The sequence below is a fragment of the Calonectris borealis genome, chromosome 2 (assembly GCF_964195595.1).
Source record: "Calonectris borealis chromosome 2, bCalBor7.hap1.2, whole genome shotgun sequence".
NCBI lineage: Eukaryota > Metazoa > Chordata > Aves > Procellariiformes > Procellariidae > Calonectris > Calonectris borealis.
Genome location: NC_134313.1, coordinates 120073490 through 120097010, shown reverse-complemented (window position 1 = coordinate 120097010; position 23521 = coordinate 120073490). Strand labels below are relative to the sequence as shown.

The window sequence follows — 23521 nt, the reverse complement described above, 5'->3', positions numbered from 1 at the left end:
CCCTGGGACTATGAAGTACTACAGGAGTTGAGTCTGGACAGGCCACACTGCTGTCTAGTGAGCACAAGTTTTAATTAGGTAAATCCTTAGCTGTTTCACTACATGTATAACTGATATTTGTCAGCATTTTCAGTCTGAAACAATAGCTTTGAGAGGTGAAAAAGTCACTGCATTTCAATAGATACTAAGACAGAGCGTGTAAAAATTTTTGGCCTCAATGAGAAAAGGGAAGTTAGTCTTGCATTCAAGATACAGTAGAGCATGTAATTGGGCAGTTATTGCAAAGTGATTAATGCATGGAAATTCGTATTTCAGATTATCCTTCAGTAACTCTGTATCTTCAGGAGCCAAAAACCTGCACTCCAGTTAGAAAGACTTTCAAATTATTTTGTGTATTGTGTAGATTTTCATACTACTGCTTTTATGCTTTATGCCACTCTGTAGTTCCTCACGTTGAAACATTTTGTGGAAGTACTAAATTAGACTTTGTAAAGCCTTCAGAATGAAGATGACTTCGACTTTAAAAGTTAGTATGGGTGTTGGTGTTTTTTTTTTTTTTTGCTTGAAACTGTTGATATCTTTAAGTACAGATATTAGTTGTGTTGGCCTCATCTGTAGGATGCTAGAGTACTGAAGTTTATTTTCTTAACAGTATGGGTAACTGTCTGTCTTGATTGCAGCTCTGGCAAGTTTGGGGTATGAGAAGACCTGTGTTTTGTTCAACTGTGGAGCGTTGGCAAGCCAGATTGCAGCAGAACAGAATCTAGATAACGATGAAGGACTGAAAGCTGCAGCTAAGCACTATCAGGTACAGAGGCTCCCTGCTTATGCCTAGGAATTCAGAATTATTAATCTTAGAACATCAAATAAGTACCTCTTAATTTTAAAGCTATATATACACATACATAAATATATATACATATTTTCCCCCTCTTAATTGCAAAAGTGGATTGGCTAAGTACCTGGTCTTGGCTCATACTTATTTACCAGCTTTGAAGGATTTAATTCCATACAGTTCCCCATACCCCAAGAGTGTTGGTAACTAATAACCTTCAGCTTAAGATTTAATAATTTTAGCTAGTATAAATTTTAGTTTTAACAAGTTATACAGTAATGATATCTTTCTTTCTTTGTGGAATGCATTAAAATTTCCATGTACTTATGCCATTAGGCGTAGCCAATATACCTTTACTTATAGTCTGTCTTGATAAATGTCTCAGTGTATGTGGCTTCAAAAACATGAACTCACAAGGAATTGTTTTTAGTGGCTAAACAATAAATGGGAGACCATATACCAAAAAAGCTCTGTTTTTCTTGAAATTTTTGTATGTATTATATTTGTAAGAGAAAAAATCTGTTTGGAAACATGAATGCTAATACATTATTTTGTTTTACTTAGTTTGCGAGTGGTGCTTTCCAACACATTAAAGACACGGTTTTGTCAGCCTTGAATCGAGAACCTACAGTGGACATCTCTCCAGACACAGTTGGAACTCTCAGTCTTATTATGTTGGCTCAAGCCCAAGAAGTCTTTTTTTTGAAAGCTACAAGAGGTATATCTTAATTTTTGGCTTGTATATTTATGTGCTCATTACAACTTCCACAAAAAATTAAAGTGTTTTAAGTTATTAAGAGCTTGTAAAGGGCCTTTCAGAATTTTTTATTTTTGCCTTTACTGATTTCCTCTCCTGCCCCCCCACCGTGGAAGGTCATTAAACACAAACTACAGATGCCACTTAAGAATTTGTCTAAGATTCACCTGACAATGCAGTTGTCCCATTTGCCTTTCCTTTCTCTTTATGACCAAAACCGTTAGTCTTCATCTTTACAACAGATTTTGCTGGTTTATATTTTTTTCTTTTCCCCTTGAGAACAAAAGACGTTCTCTAAAAGAGAGTACTAGAAATGGTGCATAGGGGTTTTATCACTACTCCCCTCCTCCTCTGACTGGGGAATGATTGCATGAGAATTTAGAAAGAAAGAGATGACTGTGCTAGGAAACAAAGGAAATTTCCTAAGAATTTAGGGGAAACAAATTTTGTTTGATCGCTCCTATTTTTAAGAGAGTAAACCTTTGACCCAGTCTAACTTTGAGAATGCCCTGTTTATCTCGGAAAGTGAAATTCTGCAGGTAGAACAAAGAATTGTGTCCCTAACTGTTAAAGGCTGATTGTGACATACTGATTCAGAGGCTGCATATTTTAATACAACTATTAAAGAACATGTACTTCAAAGAATTTTCCTGTGGAGCAGTACTATCTTTGATACAAGATCTCTTACTCTTTGCTATTCTGCTCTTTCTCTGTATTTAGAAGAAGTTGTGCATCTAGAAATTACAGATATCTAAAAGTAGAACTACGGTCATAGAGGTCACATGTGATTGCCCACAAAGTCCTCTCTCCCCATGTTGGTTGGAGTACAATGGAGGAAGACAGAGTTTATTTTAACTGGGATGTTTCTTCTCTTCACCGGGAAGATCCCTGAAAATTCTTGTAGCTTTAGTGCCTTTAGGAGAATCTCAGTGAAAAACTATTGTCCTTCAGCCAACTGATAAATTATGTTTATGTTCTTTATCATACTGGGAGTAGTATTTTAGTCTCTGGCTATTTGGACATTGCTTTGAAATAAGTTTGTATAACAAATGCCTGAAACTTTTCTTCAGAGCGGGAGCAGTTACCTCATTTTTATTGGGGAAATAGATGTTTCTGTCACCTTCTTGATTTCTTCTTATTCAAAATGTGAAAAGATAAAGCAAAGCTAATCCAAAACCCACATGTGCCCAGTGAACTGAAGATTTTTGTGGCTACTTCCAAGACCACAAGTCTGCCAATTAGAAGGACAGTAAGGTTAATATTCATCTGATTATGGAGGCTGTAGATTTTGCCAGATGTAGAGAGGTTCCTTTCCATGGCAGGAAAGACATTTTGTGAAGAATCACGTTTGACAACATGATTAACTTCAGAAACCTATTTTTCAAGTGAAAATGCTTCCAAGTTTGATCTCAAAACTCAAATTTAGCTGCTTGCTGCATTGACTATTTACCTTACTTGCAATTTTCTAGTTTTCCTCTCATGTGAGACAGGCTATTTAGCAGTTTACCAGCTGATAATGTTATTTCTGATAGAACAGAGTTTATTACAAGTTGAAAGAAAGTGGAAGTGTTTGGCAAAAACCAAATTGGCCAGTCAAATCTAACTCTACTACATAACTACAGATCAGTTCTTTAATCTCTGAGTCTTTCTTAATATTTTCTTTAAGTGTCTTTAAGTCTGCATGTGTTTGCGATTTCATCTCAAGGCTTGCATTGTAACTGCGATATTTTAAAGATACGTGAGCAAAAACTGAAGCTTCTGATGGTGAAAGATCTATTCCGAGCTGTCTGCATGGACAAATGAGTCTCCTCTAACATTTCCTTTGTAAATGGAAATGTAGTTAATATGGCAATATTTTTTAAATTTTCTTTTCTTAGAGCTCAAACTCTATGAAGGAAGATGCAACTACCACACACTAGATGGGGCTAGAAGATCAGACTATTCAGATTTTATTTTCTTTGGTTTTATTAAATATTTAGTGCACTGGACAGAAACATTTTAGCAAAGAAATAAGTTGCTAGATCTCATAAGCTCCTTTCTCTCCATTTGTCATCTAAATGCTGTTCTACAGTGAAAAGATCTTTCTGGCATACCTTAAATGCATTTACCTCATAGAAGGTAAATATTTTACATTATAGCTCATGCCTGAAGTGTTGTAGATAGATGTGTGAATATGCTGGGATAAGCAGCCCACTTGGGAATTCTTTTGTTTTAATTTTGGCAATTAAGCATACTCTGCAGACTTCCTAATCTCCCCACACCCCCCACTCATGCTTATCAATCTGGCAGTACATAAAAATAACCTGAATCAGAGGATACTTGTTTGTAAGGGCAGCTATTTAGAGTGGATGGCCAATGTTTGCATTGATTGCCTGCCTTCTCTTGGAAGGCTGAATTACTAGTCCAGGTCAGAGGTGATTATAAAAGGAGATAAAGATAGATGCAGCATGTTCCTATTTTAACAGTTTTGGCTTCAGGAACAGGGTGAGGACGTGAGGCAGGGAATACTGCTGCTGCTAGGCACATGCGGCTCTGATATGAAGTAGTGAATACCACTTGGAGGAACGGTGGTTATTTATGTCTAGGAATGGTGTTTCTATACTTGCTGTAAGCTAACAGTGGTGTGGACAGCCATGGAAAGGACCAGTCCCTTCTCTTCTGTTGCACTTCCGCAAAATCTTGAGAATCCTGACATGGAGTTGGATTAGAGAACAAACAGATCCTGCTGAAAATTAACTATTTTTTGCTAAGTAGATTTCAGCTAAATTCTTTGACTATGGCTGCACAAATGCTTGGGCTGGCACAAGGGAAGGGCTGGGAGCAAGCTGCCAGAGTTAGAGTGGGACTGCGGCTTTTATTGGCAGCTTGCCATTGGTCCAAGGTAAAGCATCACCCTTAATCCTGCATAAATGCCAGCAGCTGCCAAAAGATCTCTTGTACAACTGACTGAACCTTCAGTGTCATGATTGAAGTAGAAAATCTGGAAACTGCTGCTGGACGTTGAGAGAAGAATGGGATCCCACCTTTGAGCTATAATGTAAAGCTATACCCTTAGAATGCAGTTGTTGCTGGTTGAAGATGAAGTAATTTACCTATTCACTTGTAAAAACTGATGGTCATCATAACTGTTCTTTGTTTTTTCTCCCCCTCCCCCCAGATAAAATGAAAGATGGTATCATAGCTAAACTAGCTAATCAAGCTGCAGATTACTATGGTGATGCTTACAAACAATGTCAATACAAAGATACTTTGCCCAAGGTTAGTAACTCTCATGGAAATAATCTGGGATCTGCTGTTATTGTGAATAACTGCTATTGTTTACAATGTACTTGATGAAATACACTTAAAATGTATCCTCAAGAAAAGCTGACATATTGCTACATTTAAGGGAAATGAACCTGTAATTTGAAAAACAGTGAAGAATCTAGGAGGCAAAATATCGTGTGGGTTTTTTAAATAAGTAAAATCTTATTACATGAAGTGTGTTTACTTGCAACACATTTCATTTAAAGTGAACTTGAAATATTTATGATCGCATCTAGGGATGCCTTCTTAGTCCTTAATGCCTTACTAAATCTGCTTTTCTAACTTAACACTTTCTAATGGGGCTTAATTGGCTTCTAGTCTCAATGTTTTCATGTGAAATTTGCTCTCATATTGACAGCATGAATACAGTGGTACTGTTCACTTACCTGTTAATGAAAAACATACTGGAAGTCAGTGTGTGTCCTCTGTCCTTCTGCCTGCCTTCTCTTCCTCCACCCCAAAACAATATTGATACTTGTAAATTATCTCAATTTAGTCTTGACTGTTCATTTGAGTGCTGTTGGTTTTGGAAGATGCAGAAGGATCTTTTTTTCATGCTCTTTTAATATATACTGTATAACGAATACTTTAAAAATGAGCAGTTTTTCAACGTATTAAATATATCAATTAAGTTCAAATCATAAAATAGTAGAAAACCTTTTGTGCAATGTTGTAAATGTAAAAGTTGGATAAGATTTACTTACTTTTGATATTGTTGGACTTCTAAAATTTATGTCTAGCGAAGTAGGAGATTGTCTTCCATAGTGCTTTTTTTTTGTGAATGTCCCTGGGAAGCATCCCTTGTTGCTAATTTGCAGTTATTTTTCATTCATTAATAGTTTCAAAACTAAAATAACTTGAGTTAACCTAGCTCTGAGAATAGTTACATGTTTAGGAGTGTGAAATAGAGGTTGACTTGATGTGTCAGACTCCAGTTGCAAGGCCTCCCAGACAGCTTTTTCTTCCAAATTTACCTTTTTTTTTTTTTTTTTATCTCTTGGGGGGGCAGCAAGTTTGCACAAATGTGAAGAAACAGGTCTTTATATACTGAGGTCTTTAAAACATCACTCTGGTTTTCCAGTGCTCCTTGATTTAAGAAATAAAACTGTAAGGCCAAATCCTTGATCAAAGACCATGCCTGTACTGTGGGCTGCAGCATAATGTTTTCTTCATGTCTTGGTTGGTACTCCTGCAAAGATAAGTGCATTTATATGAAAGTCTAAAGATGACTTTTAAATTGCTCTCCATGTCAATAATTATTGGTCCTCTCTATTTGTTCTTTGCTTTCGTAATTTTAGACTTACTTTCTTGATAGACCTGCTGCTGTTTTAAGTGTAATTGCTTTGTTGAATTAAAAAAAAAAAAAAGAAAGAAAAAAAAGGCCTGTCTCCCCCCTGCACCTTTCTTTTAAGAACACTTTGTCTTGGCTTTATCTTGGGGGCATTTGGGTGTGTTCCTGCAACTATCCTTTCTAATATATGCATGCATTTCTAATCTTTGAAGTAAATGTTGTGACTTCATGGCTTGAATTTAAATTGTAGTTCATCTAAAATAATGGACACTAAGAATTTTGCAACAACAGATTAAAAAAAAAAAAGACTGGATTCAATCCATGCAAAGTCACATGGTCTCTGACATTTACCTCTAATGTTTTAACCTATCTAAACCATTAATTGGGTGATTCTAATTTCCTTTTCTTCTTCCTTTTTCTTCCTGCATCCCATGTTGTCTGTGGTGGTTAATGTGGTTGGACTTTCCCCTGGTCAGTATTTTTATTTCCAGGAGGTGTTTCCTGTTCTGGCTGCAAAGCACTGCATTATGCAGGCCAATGCAGAATATCATCAATCTATCCTGGCAAAACAGCAGAAGAAATTTGGTGAAGAAATTGGGAGGTTACAGGTGGGTAACTTTTTTTTCTTCTCTGAAAAATACGGGAAAACTTTAAATCCTGAAAAGCTAGCTCAGAGTTCTAAAATTCAAATAACTAAGAATGAAATGTATTAAAAACTTGCAGAGCATGTTTATCACATGAATCAAATTATTAGCAGCTGCAAAGATGAGAGGTATCTCTGTAGCTTTTATAAAGATGTATTTTAATGAGTTTTGGGCAGTTTGGTACTGCTTGACATGTTAAGCCTGTATCTTCACATTTGCATAGGCTTCTTATCTCAGTATATATAACAGATTTGTTAATAAATTTTCCTAAGTAATGGTATTAAAAAATCCCCAAAACATTAAAATTTTGCCTGGTCTATACTTAACTTCTTTCCTGCAATCCTGATTTAAATCTGAATCATTTTTGAAAAATGTACAAACAGTTGTATTTTTAGTCTTTGTAGTTTTTTGCCTCTATATCTGGTTTCTAAAGGGACTTAGATGTAGATGTTGTAATGGGTAAGGTCTTCTCATGTTTTGAGTACAGTAGGGAGAAAATGGCTAAAAATAACTATTTTCTTCAAATCCCCTGGTCCTTGGGGGGTGGGGGGTGAAGTGCCGCTTCAACTGGCTTTGTAGGATCCATGTACAATATCTATTTATTGATAAGTAGGATTGTTGAGAGACTTACATAAGATTATCATGTTGACATTTTGAAAGTTACCATAATGCATTTATTGACTTGGTGTGGGATCAAGCTTAAACTTTTTTTTTGTATACTTGCATGACAGTGAAGTGCCTATATGAACTTCTAATACCAAGTTGTTATATTATGACTACATTACTAGGTGATGGATGAAGGTGTATCTGTTGTTTATTCTTGAGTTTCAAATCTGCCTAGCAGACCTCCTTTTTCTAGGACTCCACTGTAATAGAGTATTAATGTCTTCTTTTTAGTGCTCCCCTTGACAGGTCTGACTGTATCAAATTTACTATCATTGTTAAATTGTACAGTAAATTAGCTTGTGTCCATGATTTTTCTTCATGTTGTGTTACAGGAAGCATCCCTTCATGCTGAGTGGTTAAAGATTTTTTTTTTTTCTTCTTTTAAGTGAAGCCTGAGGGGAAATATTCCATTATTACTTGTTTTAGCACTGCTTCATGAACAGCATGTAGTCAGAAGTTAAAATCCTGTGTCTTCTTATTTAATACATTTAGTAAGATGAAACTTAAATCCTGTTCTCCATAATTACTAAAATACTCCGTCCATAATTAATCTAAATTAGACATATAGTATACTTTTTGATGAGTTTTTAAAAAATGCAGTTGCTATAAAGTAATACTCTCTTTTTATCTCCCTTTTTAAAAGCTAGAACAGAGATGGATTAAATTGGGGGGGGGAAGAGATTAATGTAAATTTATTCCAAATTAAAGTATATATGCACACCCCTGTTTCTTCTCCTGTTGTTTTCTGTTTCTCATAAATGCTAGTTAGACTGTAGTATTGTATCAAACCAAAGTACTGTTGTATGATTTATGGCACAATGGAAAGTGGCAAAAAATCTCAGCAAATTTCAAATACGCTTCACTTCTAGTGTAGCTCAGGTTCCACTTCACAATCCCAAGAAGTTTGAGTTTTTTGAACTGTTGTGAGTTTACGTAAACCTCAACTGACATTGCTTCTTAGTATTTTGTTTTACACATTCACTACACGAATGTGATAAGATTGAACAGATACAATCGAAGAACAATGTTTTGTCTTCCATCTCTCCTGCAGTAAATTGAATGTAGGAAAGCCAGATACCTCAGGGTTGCATCCAGGCTGAGCAGATGGAAGTGAAGAGACAGCAGATCTTGTATTTTATTTTAATTTGTAGTAGGATTCCAGCATAATTTCTGTAGCTTCTGAGCTCAAGGTTAGATGCGTGTAAGTGGCAAATGTGAAAAGCAGGACTCTGACCTCTTCCTTCATGTATGTGAGCAAGGTTTTAGAAACAATTTGCAGTACCTGCAAAAGCAAGCCATGGGTTTCCTGAAACAACATGAAAATGTCATGGTGGCTTTTTTTTTTTTTTTAGTGAATGAGTGTTTGAAGTGTTATTGCCTCTAACTCATGATCACTTCTTTTGGATTTTGGGGAATCATAGTGAGACTGTTGTGAGATATTAACTTGGTTACTGGTTGTTTTTTGGTTGTTTTTTTTTTTCCAACAAACTATTTTAATGTGTAAAATCTCCTTTTTCCTTTTTGATACATAAGAGTGGAGAATATTTTCTTAAGGAAATAATAATATTGATCATATGTGTTGGCAGTAGTTACTGGGAAACTCATCTGTTTTCCTAAATATATATGAAAGGCAGAAAGAGAAGTTATTATTTTAAATTTAACTTTTCTTTTTTTTTTTTTAGCATGCAGCAGACTTGGTGAAAACAGTGGCATCTCGTTATGATGAATATATAAATGTTAAAGATTTGGTTGACAAAATCAACCGTGCACTTACAGCTGCCAAAAAAGACAATGACTTCATTTACCATGACCGGGTTCCTGACCTGAAAGATTTGGAGTCTATTGGAAAAGCCAGTCTTGTGAAGTCTACTCCAGTTGTTGTTCCCCTCAGTCAGAAATTCACTGGTAAGTGAAGTGTGTGGAGCGCACATGGTAATTGTTACCTTGTGAAACACATGGACACCAAAGTTCATTTGTACTGTGAAAAAGTAAGCGTTTACTTTTGAATTGTATTAAGTGTACAGCAGTGTTTTTGAAAGTGCCATTTGTCTTTTCCAGTTTGTTGTTCTACTACTTGATGTTAAAAAGTACTGGAAGAATAAACCACAGGTTGAAAATTATTATCTGCAATGTACCCTTCTCTTCAAGATTTCCTCAGATTTTTCTCAGCAACTGTATATTCTATATTAAACCAACCTTTTTAATTTCAGAAGGAACACTAATACAAGGGAAAGGTACCAAATTGTACAATCTTAACTAACATAGTTGCTGACTTTGTATAAAGCTGAAAAGTTTCGGATTGTTGGCTGTATAGGGGAGTTCTGAAAAATGATCCTCTCTTCCCTTTCTCATTTTCTTCCTTTAAAGAAGCAAAATTAGAAATGAAGCCTTAAGGAAAATCTAATTTGTAATCCTACAATTGTTTTAAATATAGTGCCTTTAAATTATTTCTAACTCAATTTCAGTCTTAAAAACTGAAATCTAATCTAAAGACCTGTAGAAATAGAATTTTTTTTTTTTAAGACAACTTGGGGAGTTTGCGAGAGTATCTTAAACTGTTTAGATCAGTCTCTGTAGTACAACCTGTACGAAAGAGTTGTGAAGATGTTTGTGTCCTTTTACCTTCACAGTGCAATTTGAGTAATTTATACCACTTTAATTGCAGACCTGTTTGAGAAGATGGTTCCATTGCAAGTTCAGCAGTCTGTGAGTGTTTATAACCAGAGAAAGGCAGATCTAGTAAACAGGCTAATAGCCCAGATGAGAGAAGCCACAAATCTGGCAAATGGGTAAGTACGGCTTCTTGTTAAATTTCTCAAGAGGAGTTACGGAAAAGCCTATAAACACTGGTTGCCTTGCAGCCTGCAGACATCCAGATTACAGCAGGGTTTTTTATTACCGTATGGTAGGCTGGCAAACTTAAGCCATAGCAGGGGTATTGAGAACTACTTTTCTGCGGATGTTAAGACTGAAAGCATATTAAGAACAAATAGTCTTTAATTTTCTTCAATCTTTCCTCATTTTTTAGGAGTCTGACACTTGCTCAGAAAAAGTTCCAATACCATTAATCTAGAAGGATTTTCACATTCCAACGGTCACCTTGCTTGTACCAGTGACTCAATACATGATATTTTTTCCCCCAAAATTTTGTTCTTTAAAATAAGTGATAAAAGAATATATCAAGCTGAAAGATAGGAATGTAACTCAAGGCAATTGATTCTTTATCTACCAGATAGTTGCTACTGAAAATGTTTGCCATATTTTGTAAGTGCTAAAAGACTAGGATTTGTTTAGCTTTTTAAGAGCTTTGAAACGTATTTTTGGTGAGATATACACTAGGAATAAGTTTAGAGTTTTCAGTTTGAAATTTCTGTTCAGGAGCGCGTTATACTCTGTTTCCATTATAACTGACTGTGTGATTGGTTTTTTTGGATAGCGGTGTTATTTACAGGATAAAACCATCTAATACTACAAACAAGTTGGTATTTAACATGTTGACTTTTTCAGTGTGTTGGCTTCCCTCAATCTTCCTGCTGCTATCGAAGATGTGTCTGGTGATACTGTTCCTCAGTCTATTTTGAACAAGTCTAAGTCTGTGATTGAACAGGGAGGAATTCAGACTGTTGATCAGCTGATCAAAGATCTGCCTGAACTGCTACAAAGGAACAAAGAAATTTTAGATGAAGTAAGCTCAGCAACCACTAACCCTAAAACATTCTTAAACACCACCACTGAACTTTTTCTCTTTAAATGGCAATAGAAAAGTGCACGATTATCCAAAATGCTTGTAACTTTAATAGCACTTTAAAAATATGCCATTTAAGTGTTTAGTCCATACAAAAACTGTTCTGTCGTGTGTGGATGTTCCCTTACAAGTATTTTGATCTTAAGATTGTTAGAGGGGGGAAAAAGCATTCTAAAGAAATTTGGGTGATTTGTGCCTTTCATGCCTGTTTTTTATTTGCCAAATTATATTTATAAAAGATGTGCAAGCATTCTTTGTATTTTCTACACTAGCTCTGTATTTTGTAGCTACTTCATGTTTAGAATGGCTTATAATGCATGTAACATTTTACTCTGTAGTCACTAAGATTATTAGAGGAAGAAGAAACTACAGATAATGACCTGCGAACAAAATTCAAAGAACGCTGGCAGAGAACACCATCCAACGAACTCTATAAGCCTTTAAGGGCAGGTAAAGTTCATGTTTCGTGTTTTGGATTCTGGGAATGCTCTAAAAATGTCCGTTCTTATTGGGTAAATTAAAGTAGGTTTTAATGCTCTGATATTATCTTTAAAGATACAAATTTCAGTTTAGGAGAGATTATGCCAAAATATCCTTATTGCAATCTGCACCATTATTTGGAGTTGAGAGATGATGTGATAGCAGAGAATTTGCTGCTGCTTTTGCACCCCTGGAGGGCACATGCATGCTAAAGTTTCGGAAAGCATATGTAATGAAGAATGGCTGCCCTCCTAAAAATCTGGTTGCAATTACCTCTTAAGTACTTTAGTGTATTTTTGTTTGTATATTAGCATCTTTTTTTGTATTTCCCATCAAGGTGTTCTTTCCTCTTTGATTTGGTGTTTTGTTTTGTTGTTTTTTCCCCAGCAGTTAGTCAAACTACTTAGGGCCATCACTATAGCCTGTTTTCTGTGTGCTTAATATGTATTGTTTTGAAACTAACAAGGGACTGATACCATTGCCTTAGTTTGACAAAGTTACAGGGGTTTAAATCTGGGGAGTAGCTCAAACCAGTGTTCATTCATATGCTTTTTATGTTTCTCTGGAGAATTAATATAAATGCCTAGTTTATGCATTATTTAAAACATAACTTAGGAGCCTAAGTTTTATTTATAAGTCTTAATAACTTCATAATGTGCAGGCTGATAAAAATGTATGAAGACTTGCTGAAAAGCATGTAAACTGCTCTGATGCAAGACTTGGATAAAACAAGTTTTGAAATGATATAAACACCCTTTTTTTTCCTCCCACCACCAGAGGGAGCCAATTACCATAATATTTTGAATAAAGCTGTGCAAGCAGATGGCCAAGTTAAAGAGCGCTATCAGTCTCACCGGGATACGATTGCACTCCTGTGTAAGCCAGAGTCAGAACTTAACGCAGCCATTCCTTCTGCCAACCCAGCAAAAACATTACAAGGAAGTGAGGTAAAGCGTTGAAATTTGTCTCTATTTTGAATAAAAGTGCTATTCGTCTAACAAAGTAAACTTACATGAATTGGTGTGGAAGCTGATCCTTAGCTGCTCTTGTTTGTCACAATTGATACAGGAGGTAACTAAGTTTGGAAAAGAAGTTGTCTTTTTGTTTAAAATCTGCTCGAGTATATTTTGTTACACTTGGTGTAAGCAAGTTCAATTGCCATGGACAGTGAGACTGGTTGACTATTATAAAAGGAGCAATCCTTGATCAATATTTTTGTTATGTAGGGTGGTGGGCTGTGGTGCTCAGGTTCTTAGAGCAATTAGGCAATGTAAAAGATGTGGCCCAGTATTTTAAAGTATTAGGCAGTTACACCAACTTGCTTTCCAAGAAAGTCATGGCTTATCTACAGCAGTATGATTATTTTTCTCGTAGGAGTGATTTGAAGTCAGTATTTTTGACTGCCATTTTTAGAATAACCTATTAGAAGGTATCTGATCAGTTAAAAAAAAAAAAGATTTAAAAATCTTTGTAGTATTTCAGTGTTATTAGTGGAAGCAAATATTTAGAGGCGAGTATAGCTTGAGAAATGCTTGAAGATCTTTGTTTCATTGCATTCTGTCCTGGTTTGTCGTCTTAAACACATTAATAAACAAATATTCATGCAGTAGTTCTGCCAACGTCAGTGAGGAGTGCAAGATGGAAACAAGTAATAGAGTATACTTCTGCAATAATTCCTCTAAACATGCTAACTTCTGACAATTTTTATTGCCTAGGTTGTTAATGTCTTAAGAACTTTGCTGGCCAATCTGGATGAAGTTAAGAAGGAGAGAGAACAACTGGAAAATGACCTGAAATCTGTAAATTTTGACATGACAAGCAAATTCCTGACTGCACTTGCGCAGGATGGTGCTATAAATGAGGAGGCTATCTCTGTGGCTGAGTTGGACAGAATTTACGGAAGTTACACACAGAAAGTGCAAGACTCCCTAAAAAAGCAGGAAGAACTTCTCAAAAACATTCAGGTACAACACCTTATATGTCTTCCTTCCTCTTAAACTAAGGAGCAATGATTCCTCTCTCTCTCCAGTGCTTTAGAAATCTCACTTTGCTTTCTACTCTGTTTTGCTTGTTACTCAGTCATAGGCCACTTGATACTCCTTTAGTCCTTTGATCACTGAAGAATACAGGAGTGGGGGGTTTTTTGTGTTCACTGGAAAGAAATGTGAACTTTTAGCAGACTCTCCCAGAGCTCCAGTATAAATTCTCTTGGACCTTTTCTTGGCCCAATTCTGCAGATGGCTTTGCCCTTGAAAGAGGCTTAACTGGTGTGTTAAGAAGTTTTTGGTTTTGTTTTGGTTTTTCCCCTCATCCCATCTTAATACTTCTTTCTGGGATAACAGGAGACGTGTCCTTACTGTCTACTAGAAGACATTTTGGGTCTCTGAAGTACATTTTGGTTTGTTCCTAATTGCTATTTACAATGTGCTTCACCTCCAGCATGTATCAAAGTAAAAATTAATGAGACTTTCCCAAATTTGATTTATCAATTCAGCCTTAACTTGTTAGTAACACTAGAGACGGGTACCTGAAACATCTGGCAAAAGAGGAAGCCTTAGTGCTTGGACAAGTGACAATAGTGGCTTGAGTAATGATGAGGCCTATTTGTGCATAAGATTACTTGCAACTTCTGACTGCAACTTGCATCTGCGAGAATAGGAGACTTCTCCAAAAGGGAAAAAGTTGTGTCTAAATGACCGTATGGCCCATGTTTATCAAGGATTTTATGTTCAGATATTTTTTAACTTTAATTTTATTTTCAGATACTTTCAAAATCTTGGTGGATATTACTTTGATGTTTGAATGTCCTGGAGTGCAAGTTTGGCTGCTTCTGGCAGCTGAAGTAGTCTTGTTTGTTTATTTTCACAAAAGAAATGAGATCTAGGTGATCCTTCTGTCAGTTTTCCACTTCCCTGTCCTTTTAATAGCTTGCCAATGTCAATCAAATTTGAGGTAGCACTTCTTAAAAATACTAACTTTCAGTATGATTTTATGAATACCAATGGAGGGCAGTACAGGAGAGAGCCTAATTAGTATAGCCTCTGAAAGAGAGTCTGCAGTATGAACTTGAGAATTAGCTGAAGGCAGCCCACAACAGAACAGATAATTAGCTGATACCTACTGCCAGTGAGTTAATATATGTATAGTTCTGAAACAGCCACTGCACTTGGCAGATAGCAAGTATTGGGCAGTACAGTGTGTGGCTGGAAGGTGAGGAAAGGCAGGTATTGGGAAAAGGCCGTAGAAGCAATGAGTAAGAGGAAAAAACGCAAAAGATACGGTATGTTACATGGAACTAGGTTTCATTATTCTCACTGCTTATTTCTTTCCCTTCTTTTAAGAATGCACATCAGGATTTTTCAAAGATGAAACAATCAAACAATGAATCTAATTTAAGAGAAGAAGTTTTGAAGAACTTAGCTGTAGCAAATGACAACTTCGTGGAACTTGTAGCCAATTTAAAAGAAGGCACAAAGGTATGGTAACGCTTAAGGGACTGGAAGAACATTTTTTTCTTTTATTATTTGCACAATGAGACATGAATCAAAAATCCTAATAAACTTTGCAGACATGCTAGATGAGAGGTACATTTTTGAGGATTTTACTACTGAAGTGAGGACAGAAAATTGCTTGAATTTTGATTGTTTAGACCGCTGTGAAATGCTGCTTTGTTCCTATCTGAGAAGTAAGCTTTTCTGAGCATTGCTTTATATTAAAATAGGGAAAGGTGTTAATTACAGCTGAGTAATGATGCTGAAGTACCCAGATGAGCCATTTTATCTGAAGAATTCTTTCATCTGTTCTTCATGGTGTTTAACCACCTAATCAAATTTGTGTTTTATATACTGCTACTGCATACATGAGGAGAGATGAGGAGGGCTTTATTTAGCTTGCGTTTTTTGATCTGGGCTTCTGGAAGGAGTCTTACTGCTTCTGTATTAAGTACTTTTTGCTGGTTTATTGATAGCTCACTAGAGGAAGAAAGAAAATAAAACTCTGAAATGTCTATATAAATGAAATGCATGGAACTGTCTGAAGGCAAAAAAAAAAAAAAAGCAAACCCCTAAAAACCCCAAACAACTTTAAATAGTTAATCACCAGAAGTGATCTAGTGTTTTTCTGGTTTTAATACATTTCCTAGTTGTCTTAAACTATTCTTATATTTACACACACACGTATATGTATGAAAAAAAAAAAATTGTATGATATTACAGGGATGGACAACAGCTGGCTAATACTTGTTTTTGAAAAGCAGAATAAAATGCACTAGCAAACTTTAGGGAGTGGCAGGTTCTGGGTACTGTAATAATATAATGCCTATAACTGGATCAATATGTAGAAATGTGCTAGCGTGGAGTCTGAAAGTATTGATTGAGCATATTTTTTTTTCTTTGCTAGTTTTACAATGAGCTGACAGAAATCCTGCTGAAATTCCAAAACAAATGCAGTGACATTGTCTTTGCTCGCAAGACTGAAAGAGATGAACTGCTCAAGTAAGATTTCAATATTTTGTTTAAGCGTTGTAGAAATTTATCAGAAATTAATCTTTGGGGACGTGTTTATTATGGTACTTGATGAACTGAGAAAGGGAGAATAGGTATGTTAAGACTATCACCTCTTCTTTGTATTAGTGCAAACTCCACTCTACCCTCCCCTGAAAAAAACAGGAAAGTCATAGGAGAAATAAATACAAAAATCTACTTTGAAGTCTGCTCTGCTGCTCTTCTGTATAGTTCAGCATGAATCTGTTTCATCTTATCATGATTTCACTCTCAGTTCTTTTTGGCATGTGTCTGTTAATCATTTTATCTTATTCTTTTCTTTGAACTTCTGATTTCTGCATCTTGGTTCTGCTGTCATTTCGGTTTGAGAAATTAGATAAATGCTTTAGCATATGATGGCCTTCCTTGTGCCCAATGTGGTGGGGGGAAAAATGTTGGTATTCCACCTCTGCTCCATAGTCTGATCTAGTCTGATATTTTGTCATTGTTTAGATATGTGGGTTGCCTACGCTGCTGGGGAGAGAAGTAGATTTTGTCCTTTATGTAAAGGAAAGTGTCTGATGTTGCCGTTGTCCCCCACGTGTGATCAGGCTAGTATAGTATGCTTCAGCTGTGATTTTTAAGAGGAAAGCATAACTGAAAAGACTTGCCTTCTAATACATATTCTTTAGCAAAGCACGTAGCCTTTTATAAAAAGGGCTGGTTGTTACTAAAGTTTCAGCTGGTGAAACTGCAGTTGTTCTGTGCACGTACCATGTTGTGAATGGGATGCTCAGCCCTCAAATTTTACCTTCCCTAACTTCATCCTTTGTAGAACTGTTCTTTTTCAGTTGGGCATTGTGCTTGTAAATGAATTCTTAGTAACTCTATGCAACCCCTTCTACCTCTCTTCCACTTGCTATGTTCATGCAATTTGGAAGCTATAGGCTGACTAACCAAGGCTTAGGTCTGAACACCTCACATCTCTAATATGTTAATGTTCAGTGTTAAAGCTGTAGGTTTAGCGTTGATACAACATTCAGCTGAATCTTGCCATGATAACTTTCTACTGCCTCATGTGTTAACTGTTCACTGGCAATGTTACGGGCAATGATCAGATTTGGGTGAACAAAATGTGTGTTTTGCCCCTCCCCCCTGCTCCCGCCCCTACCTGCAATAAAAATAGACTGGGGACTGCATCTTTCACTTAGTGAAAATAAATTTATTTAGATGGTTTCTCATTTAGAACTAGAGCTACTTCGCCCCTCCCCCCCCCCCCCACGTGATGATTGCCCATTGGAGGATCAGTTTTAATAGTGTTTTTAAGCTTCACATTTAATGTGTTTGGTCACTTTGTGGTCAAAATATACTTCACTCTGAATGGTACCAATGTTCTGTAAGCCATTGGTCTTTGCAGCGTAATTTTAAGAAGAAAATTGTAACTTCCATCCCTTATGTCATCTTCTAAGATGTTAAGTTTTGGTTTTGTTAGTTTCAGTATAATACAATGTTGAATACTTACTCCACTATCTGCAACAAACAGTTTGAGATATACATATGCATATGTAACAGGGCATCAAAACAGTATTTCCAGCTTTTTATCCATCATTCCTTTTTATAGTTTTCTTGGAGTTTTTGTTCCCAGTCTTGTTTTTTCTACCACGTTTCGACAAAAGTTGCCAGTTTTGTTCTCCTTCTTTGGAGCTCATCTTTGCATGCTATGTAATAAGAGCCTGTAGTTTGTTGCTAACTAGACTGTATACTTTTATCAGTCTCCCCTGTCTTCTGTTTCAGAATGCCAGCTATCAAGTTCTAGCTGTTACATGTTGCTCACCTATTGTTTTTACGCAAACTTGTCTGAAATTTTAAATGCTTCCTAAAGTCTCTCTGAAGAATCTGCCCAATCTCAAATATTGAGTCTTTGCATTGAGAAATGCACTACATTCCTCTGAATATAACTTAGAACTGCATTCTTGGAGTTTTCATGACAAGCTGACTGTAAAATTATGCTGTTTAATGGCAGCTTGTAGTATAACATGGCACCAAAGCCTCCTTGTATCTTACCAAAATATCTTACCAAGAGTCATTCCAACAGTAGAGGTAACAGAATAGAGAACTTTAAAGTTCATGTGCTGAGCCATTCAGATTTTTGCTAGGGTTTTTTTGATAGTTACGCTTACCCTGATATAAATGATATTGCAGCCTATCTAGCGGACTCTTCTTTTTTTTTTTAACAGTTCTGTTAGATGTGTGGTATTTGCATGCAATATTATTTAATTTAGGGCAATCTACAAGCAATATGACATTGCTTTTCTTCTGTATTTGAGTATCTCTTTACAGTCAAAATTACTGAAATTTTCTTTTGTCCTTTTCCATAGCCTTGATGTTTCCTTAGGTTCTCAGGAAAGCTTCCAAGTTGCTGAATGTTCTGACTATTCTATAATTTCTGATCCCAAAGCTTTTGGCTAATTCAGTGATCTATACCCACTATTGAGTTGGAACATAAAGAAATTATTAGAAAATAAATGTAACAGTTAATTGGAGGATTGGCTAGAGGATTGTTTCTGTGGAAGTGATTTGGACTCCAAATTTAGTTTGAGCTACCTCAATGGTTATGCTTTAAATACTAGATTTACTCCGTGGCATCTTTTGAGCTTAGCTTGCTGAAGTGTATAACAAATGATTCTTAAACTAAGCTGTATGTTTGCTTGTTTGTTTTTAATAGAGATTTGCAGCAAAGCATTGCTAGGGAACCCAGTGCTCCCTCTATTCCTCTGCCTACATATCAGACCACATCAGCTGGAGGAACTAAGCCTGCTGCATCGTCAACTCCTACTCCAGCACCCAGAACCATGGTGGTAAATATATGCTATGGAATCAGTGGGTTGAAAATAGAAGGTCCATACTTTGGAACTCCAAGCTGATCTGTAATTTGTGTATATCACTCCTTAATGTATTGGTGTATTTGGAAATGTGTTGAAGTGAAAGAGAGGGCAAAGTCTAAAGACTTTGCAGAGGGGTATATTATGTACTATTGGTGTTCATAATTTATAGATTTGAAATGGAAATCTTACTGCTTTTTAAATGCTTCACATTATTATCTGTATAGAGTAAATATAGAATGTCCGTCTAAAATGAAGATAAAAATAAAAATCAACCAATCATCTAACCACAGCTTTTGATTCCAAGACTTCCAGAAAGAAACTCCAGCTTAATTCACTTTCTCTTGTTAGGGGACTAAACCACAGCCACCAGCACGGCCACCACCACCAGTGATTTCTGCAGCAAGCAGTTCCTCTTCTGCGTCAGCACCCTCTGGAACAGCTGCAGCTCCTGCTGCTCCTGCTCCTGCTCCTACTCCTACTCCAACTCCAGCAGCCAGTGCACCTGCAGCAAGCACTACACCTTCACAGGCACAGGGACCTCCTTACCCAACTTACCCAGGTTACCCAGGGTAAGCTATGGGAATACTTAAGCAGTTCTTTGTTATCCCATTACCTAAAAGCACTTGTTTGTTGCATGTGACATTTTTATATCGGTTGTTATAATTGAAGATGTGTTTAGTGTTTGAGGCAAGATGATTTTTTTTTTTTAATCATGTAATTCTTGTTGGAATCATTTGCTGGTACCATTTGTGGGGGATTCATTTTAGGCTTTTGTAGTTAGGCTTTTTTAAAGGAGAAGGGAGATAGGACTGCAGTTCCTTAACTGTGGTTTGTGGACTATTGCCAGCCCTTGCATAACCCGTTGGTTTCTCAAAAGTTTTGGCATATCTCATTTTTCAAATCTTGGTATCTTGCTAAAGATGATGAAAAATACAGAAAAAATTCCGGTTGTGCAGCGTGATTTCTTTTTTCTAGCGTGATGCTTTTTTCCATCTTTCTGGAGTGATCACGAGGAATTGAAGGCAGCTGCTCTCTCCTTCAGTAGCAGGGTCAGCAAATGTTAAACTATGTACAATGATTTTAAACATAAGAGAATCAATTTAGATCAGTTCTAGTTCCAGCAAGTTGCCTTTACTCCACCTTCTGTCTGCATTTCTGTTCTATGCATTGTAATTTTTTTCACGTTTGATCCGTGAAAGTTACCACACTTCCTGCAGCACAAAAAGGAAAATGAAAGGAAAGCATTTGTGGTGATTGCATGTCTTTTTGTATCTATTAATGAGTTGTTATTTGCAAATTAACATCATCAGTGTTTTACAACTAAAGTATGCTTTTTTTCCCCCCCCTCCACACAGGTATTGCCAGATGCCAATGCCAATGGGCTATAATCCATACATGTATGGTCAGTATAATCTGCCATATGCACCCTCACCTGTGTATCAAAACCCTGGACAAGCACCATATCCAGCACCTCAACAACCTGGATACCCCTTTCCTCAACAGCCTTATTACCCTCAGCAATAATGCATCTGCAGAGAAGTTCTGCTTGTGAAAATTTGGGAGAAATTGGCAATAAGCATACTAAAACTTTTAGCTTCAGTTAATGTACCATACTGAACTGTATGCAGTCTATAACTCCTGTTTATTGTTAACTGCTCAAAAATGTCTAGATCAGTTTTTGATTACACTAAACACTTTGAAAGGTCTGCTGCAGTGGTTTAGACTGTAGACTAATGCCAGAATTAGAACCTAATTCAGTGGTCTGAAACTGTATACTACTTGTTGGCTAGACCAAAATATTTCTTTGCAAAAATCCTATAAGTAACAAATGGGTTCAGATGAGAAAAACGAAGCAGTGCGTGCACTGGGTGTGATATATTCTACGGAACTATTTCCTTCTATACTCTATTGGTTTGTATTTTATTGAGTTTAGTTAAAATACGCTATTTTGTCTAATAATCAAGGTATTGTAAATCATCAGTAAAAAAAATAAATTACTTAAGAATGGTTTAAACACCTGGCATTCTCATTGCTGTAAAAATGTGTTTTGTGTGTCTGTAGATTCTTTCATTTGTCCCTTGACTTGCATAACATAAAGATAACTTCTCAAGTGTTTAGCCTTACAACTGAACTTCCACCTCTTTTCCTTGATTCTGTATTTTTGTGACAGAATCTGTAATTAACCGTTTAAATCTTGGTAGATTAAGTCTTGCAGGTAGAATTTTCCTATAACTTTGAAGTGTATTGGACTAAAATATGTTCACTGTCATTTTAAAAGAATGGTTACTCTCATCTCCAGAATACTACTTAAAAGAAGGGAGATCAGGGTCCCTCTTACAGGACCAGCGACTGGTTGGTCTAACCCACGTTTTCCAAAGAAGTGTTGATCAGAAGTGTTATGGCTCAAAATAGGGCAACTATTGATTGTTGGAGCTTTTCAGATTATGTTTTTAAATGATTGCTTTTTTTCCCTTGAAAAAATTAATGTATTCCCTCAGGGAGCTTGTTATCAGTCAAGAAACTTTTTTTTGTGGGGGAAAAAAAAATACTACCTTGTAAATTAAAGCACATTGAATGTTTACTTCTGAATCCATCTTCTCAAGGGATTAATAACCTTGCACTACATTTTGCATTAGATAGTGAAGAATATAAGTTTGTGGTTAATGGCTTCTACCAAATATTTGCTAACCATCTTTCAGTCTTTTTTCCTTTTTTTTTTAAACATGCTTGTCTAGTGTGGGGCTCTCCATTCCTCAAGTCCAGCCCTTGACATGAGTTAGTTGGTTCTGTGGGACAGTTAATTTCCTGAGTGCTTCATACAAGATGTTCTGGCCTTACAGAATAGCTATCACAATACCTATGTTAAATGTTACTGCTTTGTTTTTCTATTTAAGTGCCTGATTAAAATATCGAGGTATATTTTAATGTAGGGGTTTCGAGGGTGCCAGTTATTGTAGCATCTGGGTGGAAACTTCACTGGATCTTGAATACTCTTCCTCATAAAGAAAGCAGCATACATATCCATATGAGCTCCTTTCTTTCTGTCTCAAGTTCTTCTTGCTACGTGATCATGCCAATTACATTGTGAAGACTACTTGTCCCTAATACTCCCTGACCCCCATAGAAAATGAGGATCAAAAAGTAAAAATAAGCATCCATCCTAGAACATGAGTATTGAAGTCTAAACAAATTTATTAACCCTGTAGAAGCTCAGTGATGTGGGAGAACAGGTTGAAGTAAGGGAATACAGCACTGTAGATACAACCGTGCACAAGGACAGGTGCTTTGCATTTCTTTATAGACATTGCTGAATGGGAAACCTCTCCAATTTTTTCCCCTGATAATAACAGGTAAAAGGCAAGCGAAGACAATGAGAGGAAGATAACTGTTTGGAACCAACAATCAGAACCTGATTTTACTCTAACTGGAAAAACAGTAGTTTTCCACTAATTTCACTGTGTCAATGTGAGCAAGTGCAAGTCTAATGCAACCTTTTAAGTTCTAAATTTCTAGTACACTATGGCCTGTAGATTTTTCAGTTTGCACATTAGATGCATTTGAGCTATTGTGTAAGTAAGTCTGTTTCTAGTGCCTCAATCTATAAACCTTATTTTAATGCTGTATAAAAATGTAACTCGTTCAGCATAAAGATTCCTAGAACTGAAATTTCCTTTTTAAAATTTCTTAGATCTGGAATCACTGTTAAACATTTTTTCCAGTTGTGTTACTGCTTGCTTTAGTCTGCTATTATTTAAATACGTATAGAAATCTATGCATTACGTTCAGCTTTCACATGACTGTTTTTTCTCCCCCTTTCCCCCCCCCCCTTCCTAAAGAGAACAGAAAAATCCAGAGATGTGTATGTATCTGCTTTTAAGCATGCAGGTGTCATGACTTTGGTTGAAATGTTATCTTGTTCCTTCTATAGTTTATTAAAAAAAATCAGTTAGAAAACCTGATTTCATGGCTTTTCTCTTGAGTCCTTTGGCTTCAGACAAGTGTTACCTTGCAAAGGATGGAAATAAGTTATGGACCCCCACGTAAGCTTGTGCTGTGGTGAAGGCACTCAGCATATCGGCTACCATGTGAAGTGTTAGCCTGTGTATATGCAGGTGCTTTATGGTACAGCTGCTGCTCTGTAATAATAGCCCTGTTTAAATCCTGGTAGTTGTGTTTATTTCCAAAGCTGATGGAGTGTATTTCCTTTTGATTATACGAGGAGGAAATGGTAAGGTCCTTCTGCCTTCCAAAACTTCTATTCAAAGTTTGTTTTCATGAACTCACGTTAGGCTGGGTTTCATATGACTCGCAGCAGCATGGGTATGCCGGGCAAAGCGATTAAAGGCTTGTAAGGGCAGTTAACTTTTCCCAGCAGATAAATGGCCCCCATGGGCACTCCAAGAAGTAGATTTTTTTGTTTGTTTTAATTTT

General features: G+C 36.4%; 1 protein-coding gene across 3 annotated transcripts in view; it reads left to right on the top strand.

The window, feature by feature from the left end:
• PDCD6IP (programmed cell death 6 interacting protein) overlaps positions 1–23049 on the top strand; it is a 34817-nt gene extending 11768 nt beyond the window's left edge. The window contains exons 4-18 of one of the 3 annotated variants that reach the window (XM_075143118.1): positions 681–808; positions 1400–1553; positions 4750–4850; positions 6681–6797; positions 9182–9404; positions 10165–10288; positions 11007–11184; positions 11583–11694; positions 12502–12671; positions 13440–13688; positions 15066–15200; positions 16123–16217; positions 18931–19063; positions 19439–19659; positions 20446–23049. In XM_075143118.1, the coding sequence (XP_074999219.1) occupies positions 681–808; positions 1400–1553; positions 4750–4850; positions 6681–6797; positions 9182–9404; positions 10165–10288; positions 11007–11184; positions 11583–11694; positions 12502–12671; positions 13440–13688; positions 15066–15200; positions 16123–16217; positions 18931–19063; positions 19439–19659; positions 20446–20614 (2309 nt within the window). In that variant the 3' untranslated portion in view covers positions 20615–23049. Of the gene's footprint in view, positions 1–680; positions 809–1399; positions 1554–4749; positions 4851–6665; positions 6798–9181; positions 9405–10164; positions 10289–11006; positions 11185–11582; positions 11695–12501; positions 12672–13439; positions 13689–15065; positions 15201–16122; positions 16218–18930; positions 19104–19438; positions 19660–20445 lie in introns of those variants that run through there. The other 2 variants (XM_075143117.1, XM_075143119.1) reach the window with 2 other exon arrangements.
• Positions 23050–23521: the final 472 nt, after the last annotated feature.